The following is a 17,364-nucleotide window of genomic DNA, read 5'->3' as shown; positions in this document are numbered from 1 at the left end:
CTAGAGACGTTAAACTTTTCACCATAGCTCAAAAATGGAAGACAGAGGAATATTAACTCGCTTTCTTGCCTGGTGCATGGTAGACCATACTTTGTGTTCTACGGCTGCACAGTAGCGAATGTTTCATGACAAGAACGATTTCTTTTAATCCTCTGTGTGACCTCGAGTCTAATTATTATCTTCACGGGGTTTTCGCGAGATTCACGTAGGAGGAAGTAAAATATCTGTTGACTCAGGTGAAGATGAACTGAAATAAATCTGGAATACGTCACAGGCCTGTATTACAATCTCATCAGTACATTTGAAATCGATTGAAAAATCTGACGCAATACGAAAGTGAAGAGCACAAAATAAATATATAAATAAAGAAGCTTTTTAGTATGTACTAAAAATTATAAAATGATTGATCCTTGCTCCAGACATGTTTCTAAATTCATATTGATAGTCCTGAAAACTTGTGTTTGAAACTTTTTAACAGCTATGACAGCCCTAGTAAAATATAAAACGAAAAATGTGAACACATTTAAGAGATAGTAGTAAGGAATGTAGAGAGTAGACTTGCTTAAGAAAACTCACAAAACAGTCCATATAATCTGAAGTGCAATGAAATTGTTAGTAGTTTAAGTGAAGTATTCCATGTGCCAGTAATCTAGAATTATTGTCAGAGGTATTAAAAACCCACATGCAGTAATTTTCACGACAGCCTGTATGGGGTTAGGAATGTCTACTGAACTAGGAGAAATATGCTTTCAGTTCATTGTAGAGACTGTGACATTAAAAATTGTTTTCTTTAAATAATTGTCACTTTTTATAGAGTATCAAGCAGTCAATGAACGCATTTCATAGGTATATTTCACTTCGTTTAGTTACATGGGACGATCAAAAAGTATCCGTTCGAAGCGCGCACAGTCCTGAATCGTAATGCCAATCAGGTAAAATCGCCGTGAGCGTTGAAGAATCTTGCCACCGACGTACCAGGCTGAAGATGACAGTCTGGTCAGAGACCGTGTCCTGTTGCGTCAAGAAGTTCCCCTGCTGCATATCCTCGTCCGACAGGAATTATCGACTCTTCCAGGCCTTATAGTGACCGAAGGCACGATGTACACTTAGGGAAAGTTCAGGATTACAGGGCGGGTGCTCGAGTGTCTTCTAATTTAGTTTCTGTAACGTTTGCATTACAATATTTGCGATATGGGGAGCTCGTTGCTAGTATAGAACTTGGCGGAACATTTCATAATTACGATTTACGACAGTGATGCTGGCCCCACACACGTTCTCCATTCTCCGATGGATGTCTTTCGCCGTTTGTTCTTCGGCAGCCAAGAAGAGAATAATGTTCCCAGGGTCCTGTGTGGACTCATTTGGTAATAATATACAGGGTGGTCCATTGACGGTGACCGGGCCAAATATGTCACGAAATAAGAGTCAAACGAAATAATTCCAAAGAACGAAACTTGTCTATCTTGAAGGGGGAAACTACATGGTGCTATGGTTGGCCCGCTAGATGGCACTGCCATAGGTCAAACGGACATCTACAGCGTTCTTTTAAACAGGAGCCCTCATTTTTAATACATATTCGTTTAGTACGTAAAGGAATATGAATGTTTTAGTTGGACCAGTTTTTTCGCTTGGTGATAGATGGCACTGTAATCGTCACAAACATATGGCTCACAATTTTAGACGAACAGTTGGTAACAGGTAGGTCTTACAAATCGAAATACAGAACGTAACTAAGTTTGGACATTTTATTTCGATTGTTCCAATGTGATGCATGTACCTTTGTGAACTTACCATTTCTGAGAACGCATGCTGTTACAGTGTGATTACCTATAAATACCACATTAATGCAATAAACGCACAAGATCTCCATCAGCCTCAATGCATTTGGAAACACGTGTAACAACATTCCTCTCAACAGTAAGTAGTTCGCCTTCCGGAATGTTAGCATATGCATTGACAATGCTCTAAAGCATGTTGTCAGGCGTTGTCGGTCGATCACGACAGCATATATTCTTCAACTTTCCCCACAGAAAGAAACTCGGGGATATCAGTTCCGGTGAACGTGAGGGCCAAGGTATGATGTTTCGACGACCAATCTACCTGTCATGAAATATGCTATTCAATACCGCTTCAAACGCATGCGAGCTATGTGCCTGACATCCCTCATGTTGGAAGTACATTGCCATTATATGATGCAGTGAAACATCTTGTAATAGCATCGGCAGGACATTACTTAGGAAATGAGCATACATTGCAGCATTTACATTGAAATCAATAAAATGGGGGCCTATTATCCTTCCTCCCATAATGCCATACCATACATTAACCCACCAAGGTCGCTAATGTTCCACTTGTCGCAGCCATCGTGGATTTTCTGTTGCCCAATAGTGCATATTATGCCGGTTTACGTTAACGCTGTTGGTGAATGACGCTTCGTCGCTAAATGGAATGCGTGCAAAAAATCTGCCATCGTCCCGTAATTTCTCTTGTGCCCAGTGGCAGAACTGTACACGACGTTCAAAATCGTCACCGTTCAATTCCTGGTGTATAGAAATATGGTACGGGTGCAATGGATGTTGATGTAGCATTCTAAACACCAACGTTTTTGAGATTCCAGATTCTTGCACAATTTCTCTGCTACTGATGTGCGGATTAGCCGCCACAGCAGCTAAAACACCTACTTGGGCATCAGCATTTGTTGCAGGTCGTGGTTATCGTTTCACATGTGGCTGAACACTTCCTGTTTCCTTAAATAACGTAACTATCCGGCGAACGGTCCGGACACTTGGATCATGTTGTCGAGGATACCGAGCAGCATACATATCACACGCCAGTTGGGCATTTTGATCACAATAGCCACACATCAATACGATATCGACCTTTTCCACAAATGGTAGACGGTCCATTTTAACACGGGTAATGTATCACGAAGCAAATGCCGTCCGCACTGGCGGAATGTAACGTGATACCACGTACGTATACGTTTGTAACTGTTACAGCGGCATCTATCACAAAGCGAAAAAAGCGGTCCAACTAAAACATCCATATTTCTTTACGTACTAAACGAATATGTAATAAAATTGTGGGATCCTGTTTAAAAAAACGCAGTAAATATCCGTTTGTCAAATGCCAGCGCCATCTAGCGGGCCAACCATAGCGCCATCTGGTTTCCCCCATTAAATTAGACGAGTTTCGCTCTTTGTAGTTTTTTTGTTTGATGCTTATTTCATGAGGACTTGACCCGGTCACTATCAATGGACCACCCTTTAGTTTATGTTGCCGCATTTATGGCACACAAGGCGGAACGACACGAATGCCACACTAATCCCTCGGCTACGTGTCCATGGTTATGCAGCGTGAATCAACTAAAACTTGCACCGCAGATATTGGGGAAATAGAAAGTGGTAGTGATGTGCGGTTTTCGCAGAACTGATTGGCAATCAGCGGCTCATATTGTTAGCCAATCAATAGACTGTAATAATACATCGAGAGTGTATTTATTGTGTAAAACACACTTCTTAACATGGAACAATGCCAATTGACATTAACAAACCAGAAGTGAGGTCAATTTTAATGTCAGTGGAGTTTGTTGCATAATTCAAGTACAAGTCACTTACGAGATATCGTGTTCAGAACATACACCGAGACTTGTACAATACCTGTGACAGCACACGCTAAAGAACAACACAAGTACCTACACTAGTTTTGTGGATTTTGACGAATAACAAGACAAATGACCGTAAGAGGTCGTGTTCAAAACGACCAACGGCAGCGTCAATACACGCTTCTAGTCTAGTGTGGAACGACTGCTGCTCACACGCTACCATTTAAGCGGATATGTCCAAGCTGGCTGCAGTAGTACGTCGCTGCATACCATTGGTTGTAGTTGACATGCATACCATTGGTTGTAGTTGACATGTGCCTGTAGACAGCCTCTTTCAACTTTCTCCAGGAGAAAAATCGGCGGGACGGGCTGGTTATTGTACAGGTCCTCTGCGACAATCCAACGATATGTGAACATATTCTGTAGTACTTCGTGTACTATGGGCTGGATAGCCATCATGTTGGTACAAAAGATTCCTCCTAGACTGCAGAGGAACATCTCGTTGTATCCCTAGAAGATGGTCTGTTAGGAGGCTGCGATACTAGTGGGCGTTCAGTACTCCGTCTACGAGAAGCAGGCCTATGAACCGCTGATTCGCTGTCTCGCAACACATGTTTATACTCCATGGACGCTGACTTTGCACATCTCGAGGCCAACGGGAATTGTCAACAGACCAATAGTCCACGCTTCGGTGGTTTATTTGAACATGATTGGTAAATATGGCTTCATCAGTAGACCAGATACGCGGTGCATCTGAAATATCCTTTCTTAAGGCTAAATGCACAAGTTAACACGATTATCATCATCGTTTCCAAGCAACTAATGATGAAGGCAGGTGGAAGCCATGTCGTTGGAGAAGGCGTAGCAATTTGCCTACACCATGCAACTTTCTCGTGCGATTGCGCGGGAGCTAAAGAGCGTATCAACTTAAACAGCAGCAAAAACATTAATTTCACCTTCAACTATCGTCACTTGTTCCCTTCTGTTACTTTTTTTAAGAGGCATTAGTTGATAACAGTCTTTGTTCCAATTTTAGTTTCTTATTTACGAACTACGTGTTTCACCTTATTTAGGCATCTTCAGGATTTGCTGATTCATGCCACATATGAATTGGAAGAATTACTTTATTTAAGTTTTATTCTACAGCTCTCTTGTAACTGGTTGAAGAGCTTGATAAATAATTGCCAAGATGGTTGACTACTATTAGCACATGCCAGCCGATGTGGCCGAGCGGTTCTAGGCGCTTCAGTCTGGTACCGCGCGACCGCTACGGCCGCAGATTCGAATCCTGCCTCGGGCATGGATGTGTGTGACGTCCTTAAGTTGGTTAGGTTTAAGTAGTTCTAAGTTGTATGGGACTGATGACCTCAGATGTTAAGTCCCATAGTGCTCAGAGCCATTGGAACCATTTGAACTATTAGCACATCTGCCACATACACCATACAAAAAGGAACGGAATTCTTTCTACACTCTCCATTCGCTATCAACATGACGGCTTTTTTGTACATTAGTAAATCCCATCCCACACTCACGAGCTACTGCTTAGCATGTCACGCACTAACTCACTAGCAAGTTGCAGTGCACCTAGCCACTACGTAGGTTAAACGGCGCCAACAAGTGTCGGTGAGCGAACGTTTCAAAATACCATGTACTGTACATGATTTGCACTAGAAACCTGCAATAAATAGCACGGAATGTGTGATTTACCAACTTTAGTCTGTTACTGTCAACAAGCATTCTCCCATTTTAAAAAGCGTATTTTTGCACAAAAATACACTTTCTAAGTATTGTTACTCTCTGTTGATTGGGTAACAATACGGACCCCAGATTACCAATCAATTGTGTGAAAAGCACACTCAACAAAACGTTCCATTTTCGCAGTACTGGGGTGCAGTATTTAGGTAATTCACCCTATTTACGGGCGCTAGACTCTCTCTACATAACATATAAGCTTGCAGCAGCGCACTCGAACAGAAACTCCTCGATCGGCCCTCACAGTTACCAGGCTTGAAATGCGATTTGCTTGGGCGACCGCCTGCTGCCGGGTCGTTGCAGAGCTGTCGTGTCAGCAGGTGCTGCTGGTGCTGGCCGCCGGCACGCTGTGCTCCGAGTGCGCGCTGCTGCGCGTCGACTGGCGCTACGACCCCGACTGACCGCCGGACGCCCTGGCGCCGCCGCCGCTGGCGTCGGTCAGCGTCGTCGTGCCGGGGCTGTCCAGCGCCGTCGCGCCAGACGGCGTCTCCAGGGTCGCCTGGGCCGTGTGACGTCACAGCGGCTCCCAGTTGCCGCCGCCGCCGCCGCCGCCGCAGCTGTCGGCGAGCTGCGTGACGTGTCCCACGGGGACACGTCCCACGACGTCCTCTGCGGAATGAGGACAATACTCCACCGGCGTATCGAGTATTACAAATCCTGTTGGGTCGATGTAGAGAGCAGTTGGCTAGTGTCCTAGTCCGAAACATGAATTCATATTGAATCGATGTGGGCTTAAGTTACTCGTCTCTCGCATGGCACAACATGAAGGAGTCACACACACTCATACAGGTTAAGTCACTGGATATATTTCGTAAACTACATCAAATACTGACGAACCGATTCCACAGACCGAACGTGAGGAGAGGGGATAGTGTAATTGTTTGATACAAACCATACAATAATGCACGGGAGTATGTTTTTTAACACAAACTTACGTTTTTTAAAAATGGAACCACGTTAGTTTTGTTACCACATCTGAACATATAAAGAAATACGCAATCAGTGCCGCATGTAGCATTTAAAATGTTAATTACATCCGGAGATATTGCAACCTAAAGCTGACGCTTGAAACCTCCGACAGCTGCAACATACATTGCGTTTCTACAGAATGATCTGGCAACGTTGCTCGAAAATGTCCCACTGGAAACGCGTCGACGTGTATGGTATCAGCATGATGGGGCACCTGCACATTCCGCAATTAACACTAGGCTGACCCTTGACAGGATGTTCGACGGGCGTTTCATAGGACGTGGAGGAAGCATAAATTGGCCAGCCCGTTCTCCTGATCTTACACCTCTGGACTTCTTTCTGTGGGGTACGTTAAAGGAGAATGTGTACCGTGATGTGCCTATAACCCCAGAGGATATGAAACAAAGTATTGTGGCAGCCTGCGGCGACATTACACCAGATGTACTGCGGCGTGTACGACATTCATTACGCCAGAGATTGCAGTTGTGTGCAGCAAATGATGGCCACCACATTGAAGATCTGTTGGCCTGACATGTCGGGACACACTCTATTCCAATCCGTAATTGAAAACTGAAACCACGTGTGTAGTGTACCTCACCCCTCATGGTAACGTACATTTGCGTCAGTGAAAAAGACCAATAAAAAGGTGTTAGCATGTGGATGTAATGTACTATTTCAGTCTCTTCTGTACCTAAGGTCCATCACCGTTCCCCTTGGATCCCTACGTAATTCGTTGCTCTCCGATACACACGATCGAACAGCGGAGGACTGGTACTCAAGCGCCAACTTTAGCTTACAATATCACCGGATGTAATTAACATTTTACATGGCAATAAACGGCATCGATTACGTATTTGTTTATATGTTCAGATGTGCTAACAAAACTAACGGGGTTCCATTTAAAAAAACGTGGGTTTGTGTTAAAATACATACTTCCGTGCATTTTTTTATGATTTGTATTAACCAATTACACTAGCCCCTCTCCTCACGTTCGGTCTGTGGAATCGAGTCGTCAGTATTTGATGTGGTTTACGAAATACATCCAGCGGTAATTTTAGGTGACTCACCCTGTATACAGATGGTACGAGTACTTAACACAGTCTCGCGAAATTATGGCCAATGCTACACAAAACAGAGACCACTAAAAATCAAATAATACCACTAACGTTCGTCTAAAAGCATACGGAAGTCGTTCATCATTATTAATACCATCATTAGACACACTAGCCGGTTTGTCTTGGTCTCTTTCCATTTTTTTCGATCTTGTTATTAATTTTACTACTTCGTGCACAATGCAATAACTTATTTCTTTTGAGCTTCGAAGTCTTGTAACTTCGTTCTAGACATACGAAGACGTATCGTACCTGTACACGGATTCCAGTCTGTAATCCTAGGTACTGCTGTATGTTTTATTTGTTACTGATCTCATAATTTCTGGTCCCTCTACGCAGTTTAGGTTTGGGAACTAGATCTTTTCGATAGGTTTCACAATTCCTGCAGCTTGTCGTAGTTCTGAAGCAGTTTTCGAGACCACAATTTGGAAATTTGTGGGAAGTTCTTATCAGACCAAACTGCTGAGGTCATCGGTCCCTAAGCTTGCACACTACTTAATGTAACTTAAGCTAACATACGCTAAGGACAACACACAAACCAATGCCCAAGGAGGACTCGAACCTCCGACGGAGCGAGCCGGGCGGACCGTGATGGCCACGCGGGATTAACCGAGCGGTCTCATGAGCTGCAGTCATGGACTGTGCGGCTGGTCCCGGTGACGGTTCGAGTCCTCCCTCGGGCATGGGTATGTGGGTTTGTTTTTAGGATAATGTAGGTTAAGTAATTTGTAAAAGTCCCGTAAGACATGACACACATTTGAATTTATTTATTTATTTATTTATTTTACCGTGATGAGACGCCTAAGAGGCCACATTTGTAAGCAATAATTACCAGAGATACGCACAGTGCCTAAATAGTCTTCCACGGATTCCCGTTGGGTGACTGTTTTGTTGAAATGGCATGCACATTTTCCTTTACATAGTGGAAATAAGGGTTGATGTGATAGGACGCCAATCAGTCCTTACCCTGGATAGTTTAGTTTCGTGAGTGATATTCTTTATCTTTTACGCTTTTGAAAGGATTTATCGCCTTCTCCCATATCTGTTGTGCATATGCGTTATTACACTGATTGTCTATCAAGGGCTGTAGTAGAGTTTATGAATGACGATCCCTGACAGCTTACGGCACTCTTTTCAGCTTTCAACTATGAAGCGCAGACAGTACTCATTTACAAAAGTACAGTACCACTAATGCGCTGCAGTAGACACATATAATCGTCTTGATCTACATTTACATCTACACGAGTACCCGTCAATTCGTAGTGTCTGGCAGAGGGTGCATCGACCATATTCTGACTTACTCTGCCGCTTTACCTTTAATATAGCGTGGTAAAAATGAACACTTACAACATTCTTGAATTTTAATACGATGATTATTTCTTCGTACGTATATTGTTAAAAGTGAAATATTTTCTGCATTCAAAAGAGGAAGTTAGTGACTTACATTTATTGAAAAATGTCGGCGCAATGAAAGACAACTTTGTTTGAGTGATTGCTACCCCAACTCGCTTATGATATCCGCGATACCCTGACCCCCTATTTCGCGATAATACAAAACGAGGTGCCCTCATTTGGACATACTGGTTGTCCTCCGGTAATCGTATGCGACAAGGATCCCGTGCAGCACGTCAGTACTACAGCAGTGGACGAATAAGCTTAATGTGCGCATTCTCTTTACAAACCTGTTGCATCTTCCAAGTGTTCTGCCAATAAAACGGGCTCTTTGGTTTTCTTTCCTCACTACATAATCTCTCTGACCGTTTCAGTTTCAGTTATTCGTAAATGTAATCCTAGGTATTAAGCTGAATTGACAGCCAGTCGATGTGTTCGATTTACAGTGTAACCGCTATTATGTGTTTGGTAAAAGCAGGCGCGTGAAGCACCAGTGTAGGTTCTACTGCAGCTATCAGGGACCTCCTTTCGCTGACTCTACTACAGGATACAAACACTGTTTTAGTACATACGAAGTGTAGCGGATTGAATTTTGATACGTTTTCTGTGAAAATAAGTAACATATGCAGCCTACGCAATGGGAAAACTATAAATGCTTTTATTAGATGTAGCTGGAAACATTGCGTTTGTTTTTTTTAGGTATAAATTTTGTCTAGGAGTGAGAATATAAAGATCATCAGATAGAACCATGTCGTTTAGAACATCATCTTCAATACCATTTACCAAACTAATATAAGATTTCAGTGACAAAAATTAAATCATCGTTTCAACTAGTGTCACTCCAGAAGACACGGCTTTTCTTCTATTTCGAATCATAGCTCACTGTCTCACTTTGTCAGTACAAATAGATGAGGCAACTGCGAATCAAACTCTAATAGTTTGACCCATCGACCTCAAGAGTTGTCGGACTTCCTGTTGTTGCTTAATGAAATGAACATTAACATTTCCTGCAGAACAGTGGTCTTTTAAATGGTAGGTACCTGATTATGACTCTATAACAACAGTCTCGAGCTTGTAGAATAAAGCAGGCAGAAAACGCCATATACCCTGATCCAACTGAACTTCGGCTTATTCGCCTGAATGTGGTATGAATGGAATGAAACCTCTGTGAATACGTTCCACGTACCGCAAAGTTCTCTTGTTCATGTGAGGTTTACATACAGACATCTTCCTTAAGTACAATGCTGCTAAACAATTCATCTTAGTCTGCTAAGGAAACACTATTTCTCACTGTGATATCTACTCGATGTGGATGATTTATGAATGATTCGTTTACTTGTTAGCAGACAGCACAAAACCAATAGTCAAGCTGGCAACAAATTACTCTATAGATCCAGAGCTCAAACATTTTATGCAAGATCAACAGTGATATGTGGTTTGTACAGAAATAAAATATGTATTGTGTAGTACGTGGACAGACATCAACACACAATTCTTCTTTACCTAGCATGTTGCGGAAGTTTCTTGAGGCAGAAAATTATAACATTATTTCATTTCAACAATGTCTCCTATCATAACTACCTTCACTGGTAACTCTGTTAGAAATTTATAGACTATTTCATATTTTGCTAGCATGAGAATTTAATTTTATGTAATACTGTGCTGCGACAAGTTTTACACTATCAATGTCTAACAATAAATTTCTTGAGCATTACCCCTTTAGGATGTGCCAATTGAACCGTTGGGAGCACAAATGTATATTTACGAAAAACAACTGGCTGTACCACAGGAATTCTTCAGTGTGCGTCATATGTCCACTGCGAGAATCGTGCTTTGTTTTGGGTTCTGAATAGACTGTCCAGCTTTTTTTCGAAGAGTTATGCAGTGTCTGTAATAACACATTATCAGGGAAGGAGGCATACTTCAGATATATTATTGATTTAGGATGTATCTGAAAGCAGTGAATTGCCGTCGCCTGCAGTTTCGTGAGGAACATTAACACGGTACTTAGATATTCACTATTCATACTGATACCCTAATACCATAAGAGAGAAGGACGGCCAAGACTGATTATTTGTTGTGTCTCATAATGTTTCTGAAAAATACTAAGCATATAAGTTAATAAGTTTTAGTAACTGTGACTGCCTAGTTCTAAAATGAATACTGAAGTGTTTACTCTAAATTGTATATTAAGCAGACTGCCATGTCTCCAACTGTGGTTGGTCAAAGATCACTGTCAACTTCCCTAAATTACAGAAACCTTTAATAGATAAAATCTCAGACTGAATGATAGTTTATAGTAGAATAATGTAGTAACAGTGAAAAAAATACCACATTTAAAAGTATTTTTTGATATCAAACGCCATCAATGAGTAAATTTTGTAATTGTCATTGAGAGTACTAGTTATCGTCATATTTATTTCCACTATTCTTAGCACTAGTTGAAAATGATTATGTAAGTGGATACTACATGCTGTATCGTTTACGTTTGTCCAGTAACTCATTTTAGACTGATTTATGATGAATCAGGTTAAATAAATGTGAATCAATAAATTGGTTAGCATCAAAGTAACTCATTTGTACATGTTCTTCAGATGAAACACTCGTACAGCACCATTTCTTTTCTTATATGGTGTTTATTGTTGTAAAGCTTTGTTATACCAACAATCGTAAATTATATGTCAACGAAGTGGGGTAAGTTATTCAAAACGTATACATGATTAAAATCATCGCTTCAGCGTCCACACACAGATGTAAGAGCGTTCATGTTCTTTTTCTCACTTATTTTTAACATCTGTCATTGCTTAATCATAAAATTCTTACATTCGATTAATGTAAAAGCGCCACTGAAGGATCCACGACTGATGATCAACTACAGAGAAAACTTCTTGTTCTGTCATGGTTTGACAATAATCATTAAACAGTCTATCATGAAGTAAGCTATGGTCTTATAATTAATCGAACTTTCATGATTGCATCTGCCTACCTCTGTCTACCTCTGTTTCTACTCATCAGAAAACTAACTGATAACGTTATTGTTCCTTCCCTTTTCAGGTTAAATAAATATATTTCTATTTTGAAGCGTAGAGCCCGTCTGTTTGAACTTCGTGTACAACATAGGAGCTGTTACGTTATACAGTATACACTAACCCACACACGACGTTAAGCGTTTGAGTCTTATTTGAACATTAGATCAATTTAGCGGGTTTTACAAATTTAAGTAGTGGGCTAGTAGGACAGAGCGGGCCTGCGGGTGTGGCCGAACGGTTCTAGGCGCTTCAGTCTGGAACCGCGCGACCTATACGGTCGCAGGTTCGAATCTTGCCTCGGGCATTGCTGTGTGTAATGTCCTTAGGTTAGTTAGGTTTAAGTATTTCTAAGTTCAAGGGAACTTATGACCTCAGAATTTAACTCCCATAGTGCTCAGAGCCATTTGAACCATTTATCCACGTACTTGTAGATGAGTATCGGATGTGTCTGAAGTAAACAAGCTTGTAGAAACTGCTTGCGTATTGCACAGTTTTATTAGAGGCAGGGTTGGCCTTAACGAAACCAGGCAAAATATTATTTCTTCATGCAGAGACCGTGAATGAATTGAGAAGTCGATTGAATCTCGTTCCAGGTCAATATAGAAGGTGAAACATAGAAAAAATGGAAATAAGGAATAAATGCGCAACCTATTTTAATCGACACTCATCGTGCGTTGTTAATTACTGGTGAGATATTTTAATGTTACAATACTAATTTTACGCAGATGTTAAGTCCCATAGTGCTCAGAGCCATTTGAACCTGGACAGAGAGAATGAGGTTATATTTGTGTAAAGGGGCCTAAATAAGTCACTGTGAGTTGCACTCAGTATATAAACTTTATTGCTTAAAGCAGTCAGTGAAACAAAGAACAATCAAAACTCTCAGGGTTTTAACGAAAGACCTCGCTTGATTTAATTTAGATCAGCTGAAGGCCACATCAAAAATCCAAGTCACAAGGCCTAAGCAGGGAATTGAGGTAGAAGAGTTCTTCTGGAGGTTTCACTTCGTTAGAACAAAAAATTTTATCTTCAATATGATTAGGATAAAATCCTTAGCTTCAATTTTTCTCATAGAACTCGGCTGTAAGCCTCACATTAATCAAGAACAGTGTTACGGCTTAAGGTAGCGACTAACATTGACAATGTTTAATCAAAGTAGGCTGAAAACTCAGCTGAAGGCCGCATATCTGCAAAACAATTTTAACTGCTTAAGGCCTAGGAAGAAGAGCATTTAATTTGAAAAGGCTTAAGGCCTTATCTTAAAAAATTTCCTGTGAAACTCGCCTGAAGGCCTCATACTAAATCACAACAATCTTATGACTTAAGGGCAAGACAAGGATTTAGAATGTTTAATTTCTTACGAAACCCAAACAATCCCACGGATTCTGATGTAAGGAAATACTATTATTATTATTATTATTATTATTATTATTATTATTATTAAGCATCAGACTGAAGAAGGGAAGCAACATATACTTGGGTGGCTCCCTTTCCCGTTTATAAAGAGCCGCGTACCATTGTGGTACAGTCAGGCTTTGTGCGAGCGATGTGCGGTTGGAGAAGTAAGGTTTGCTAAGAAATTCCCGGATGTCACTCGCACTGGAAATATACCTAAGGGCCAGTGTAAAACTGAGTTTGAAGAAAATTACAAGGGGATTAATATAAGTAGTATGATTTGTAATACAGAAGACAAACGACCGATAACTGACTATTCACCCAAAATCCTATCTCACAATATGCCATCGCGGAATGAAAGTTATCGAAAGGGTTAAAAGAAATTTGGAAGATGCGCGGAATCACGAACTGTGAGAATCATTTGCATCCAGTGTGTCTTTGCATTCCGTTTACATGTCCTCCATTCTACTACTGACACTCACTTGGGAGGTAGGAATTCATGGATAAATACAAACAGACATAGTGAGAAGAAACTGTTAACGTTCCTTGATATATTGAAAATGGAAAACAAATTCGGTGACACTTCCGAAACATCAAAAGTATCAATAAAACCAAATTACTTGTAGATTTACCTCTGATACTATTTTCTATCTTTTTACATTTTATTTACAGTGTCTATATCAGGTTGCCTCCTCGTGCGTGATGGTATTTGGCTTCCAATAGTAGAACAGTGCAGATGTAAATTCGTAGACTCATGTATCGCTCCTTGGTATTGGTTGCACACTACTTGATAAATAGCAAAAGATTTTGGTCTTCGTTCATGTAACCCTTCAATATTCTAGTAGCTTGATCATACCTTTAAATGTGGAAACTTTCATGTTGAATCGGCGTGGTCGCATTATCCTGTCTTCCTGCGCTGTTTTCTATTTACTTCGCTAGGCGATAGGTAAATATTTAGCAGGGCGTGTCAAGGACAAATGAGTAACAACTTCCGTGAGTGTTTGGCGTCAGGGTAACGTAGGACGTTGCCTTGTTTTTCTTCTTACTGATCGGTCCACGGGGTTCATTATCTCACTTACCCTTACTTGCCGTTGTTACGAATAATTGTTCTCTCTCCATAGATTCGTACCGTCTGTTCCTCGGAAAAAATTATCTTCGTCTTGCCTCTAACATAATTCATTATGTAGAATGTGGAAGTCACCCACTGGCTACGTCCTAATTTTGTATTCAAATAAAATCTCAATACAAATCAAAATCAACGGCCATCAGTCACGTAGGACGTCATGTTCTTAATAACTAACCTAAAATTAATCCGATAATTTCTCCTGTAAATCTGGTTCGCGACTTTCCTTAGTAATTTTCTTTTCTTCTTTCCTCTTTTCTGTGAAGCAGTGTCTTGACTCGTGGATTCATTCTTCTTCTTGTCTTTCAGCGGTCTTTTTGTAGATGTGATTGGCAAAATCTTCCTCAATGGTCATTATTGTTTACTCGTCTTGAAACGTACTTCTTAACATCCATATGTTGGTATAGAACCTTTATTCTTCCGGACCCGGGATCGGTTATCAGATAACAACCAATATGTGTTTTGCGCAAAACTATGTACGGACCCTCGTACAAGTATCTCCACAATTTTTTTTTTATACGGTACGGTAATGAAGGTTTGTAATGCGTCCTCACTAATACTTTTTCATTAAGTTTGTAGGCTACCACTTTCCCGATCTTCTTATCGTGTGATCTCTCTGTGATATTCGCATGAACAGTAAGTGATATCATGGCCTGTCTGAGTTTTTCACCGAGTTCTTCTTCATCACTCTGAATTTTCGTTATAGGGTCGAGCCACTCGTCGCGTTTCCTTTGATTCGTCATTAGTTCTGCTGGCGTGTAACCGGTTGACATGTGGGGGTAGGTTGTCGACTATCTGCTCGAATGGGGTTACACCTTCCACCCATTTTGTTTGGCTTGTCGGAATATATGTGCGGATGAAACGGTTGAATTCCTTAAATACGCGTTCTGTCAAGTTTGACTGCGGTCTGAATTTCGAAATCAAAATTTACTTGATGTTGTCCCTTGCGAGAAAACCTCTCCATTGTTTGCCGATAAAGTTAGAGGCATTGTCCGAAAATATGGCCTCCGGTTTGCCGAAACGTGGGAAGTAATCCAGCTCTATTCATCTTATAATCTGCGGCGCGTGTGACGACTTCGCCGGGTACAGACGTACATGTTTTGTAAACAGACCTAGAAGTGCCACAATATATTTTGCACCTCCTCTTCCTGTTGGAAGCGCTCCAGCGAGGTCTATACTTACTATCTGCCCTGGTTCCTAGTTTAATATGGGGTTTAATAGCAAAGCATTTGACCGATTAACTGGCTTGGCTTTCTGGAATACTCGACAACTTCGTAGGAGCTTGTGTATCTTTCAACGCAAATTAGGAATATAACAGTACACTGATATTTTCTTCTTGCATTTTTCAGGACCAAAGTGTCTCCAAGTCAGGTATGTATACCACAACAAATGCTCCACATAGACTTGGGGTATGCACACGCACCATCTTCCGGTATCTGTCGTCCGATGAAATAATACTCCTTCATGTAATTTGTAAAATTTCGCTAACCAGTGTTGAGATTTTAACGTAAGTATTCCCTTTACTTTATTACATTTTCTATTGGCGCCTTACAGGGTCTTCGATTCTCTGCATAGCTGCAGGTACTAGTTTCTGTGAATGCGGTCTTTCATTAACAATATCTGTCTGTTGCGTAATTGTTCCTCAGATTCTCAATTCTCTGGCACTCCCTCCTCCATTTGTGATAGGGCATCGGTTATGACTTTTTTCTTTCCTATAATGTAGACAGTTTCAAATTGGATTCTTGTAGGAAAAGGCACCACTTATTAACCTCGGGTGTTGTAATTTACAAGAAAGGACAAAGCTGAGGGCTTGGTGATCGGAATAGACTTTTATTTTTCGGCCATAAATAAAATAACTGAATCTCCGAAATGCCCATAAGGCGGCTAAACCTTCCAACTCCGTTATTGAGTAGTTTCGCTCACACTCAGTCAATACGCGACTCGCGAAGCTAATAATTCTGATTTTCTTCACTCTGTTTACGTGTTCTTCCTGGAAGAGACAAGCGCCTAGAACTTGAAAGGAAGCGTCGTCAGATATGCAGAAGTCTTCATCTAACTTTGGGTTGCTCAGTATATCACTAGAGCGTAATGTTTCTTTTATCTCCTTGAAAGCTCGTTTACACTCGTCCATCCAATTCCAGGGAACGTTATTTTCCAACAGGTTGTGTAATGACGGATGGTGAAGACATCGTTCGGATAGAAAACGCCAAAAGAATGACACCATTCCGAAGAACCCTTTAAGTTGGCGTTTCATGGAGGCTGTAGGAATGTTTTCTATTGCTGAAAGTTTTTTGCGATCCAGTCGAATTCCTTCAGAAGATATCACGTGGCCTATAAATTTGATCTCTTGTCTCCCGAATTTTGACTTCCTGAGGTTGGCAGTAACACGGTAGTCTGTGAACCCTCTGAATACATTCTCTATCAACTGGATGTGCTTTTCCCATGAAGCGGTGGCAATTAGCAAGTCATCGACGTACAACGTCACTTCGTCTGAAATATCTGGTACCAGAACGTAATCTAAAGAAGCAGTAAAGATTCCGGAAATGACATTCAAACCAAACGGTACTACTCTGAACTGATACGACTTGCCGGCGAAAATAAATGCAGTGTTCTTCCTCGATTGTTGTGACAGCACGATCTTCCAGCAGCTACTTCTTAGGTCAGAGCTAGGCAAATACCTTACACCTCTACATTTCTGTAATTGTTCTTCGAGTGGTTCAGGCCTCGGGCAAACCGGTAATATCATTTTATTAATGTAGCGAGCGTCCAGTACCAACCTTACACAGCCATCTTCCTTTATTACAGGAACTAAGGGGCTGCAATAGAGCGAATCAGAGCTTTCGATAATTTTCCACTTGGTCATTTTTCTTATCTCGTTTCTAACGGCTGCCTTCTTGCATTGCGGCACGAAAAAAAAAAAAAAAATATTTCAAATGGCTCTGAGCACAATGGGACTTCACTTCTGAGGTCATCAGTCCCCTAGAACTT

At 41.1% G+C, this 17,364-nt stretch overlaps 1 protein-coding gene across 1 annotated transcript in view; it reads left to right on the top strand.

The window, feature by feature from the left end:
- The window catches only part of LOC126355550 (uncharacterized), a 69,791-nt gene extending 64,034 nt beyond the window's left edge, over window positions 1-5,757 (top strand). The window contains exon 4 of the mRNA XM_050005908.1: window positions 5,677-5,757. Within this exon, the coding sequence (XP_049861865.1) occupies window positions 5,677-5,757 (81 nt within the window). The remainder of the gene's footprint in view (window positions 1-5,676) is intronic.
- The last annotated feature ends 11,607 nt before the right edge of the window (window positions 5,758-17,364 follow it).

The sequence above is a fragment of the Schistocerca gregaria genome, chromosome 3 (genome assembly GCF_023897955.1).
Source record: "Schistocerca gregaria isolate iqSchGreg1 chromosome 3, iqSchGreg1.2, whole genome shotgun sequence".
Lineage (NCBI taxonomy): Eukaryota > Metazoa > Arthropoda > Insecta > Orthoptera > Acrididae > Schistocerca > Schistocerca gregaria.
This window is presented reverse-complemented; position numbering and strand designations above follow the sequence as displayed.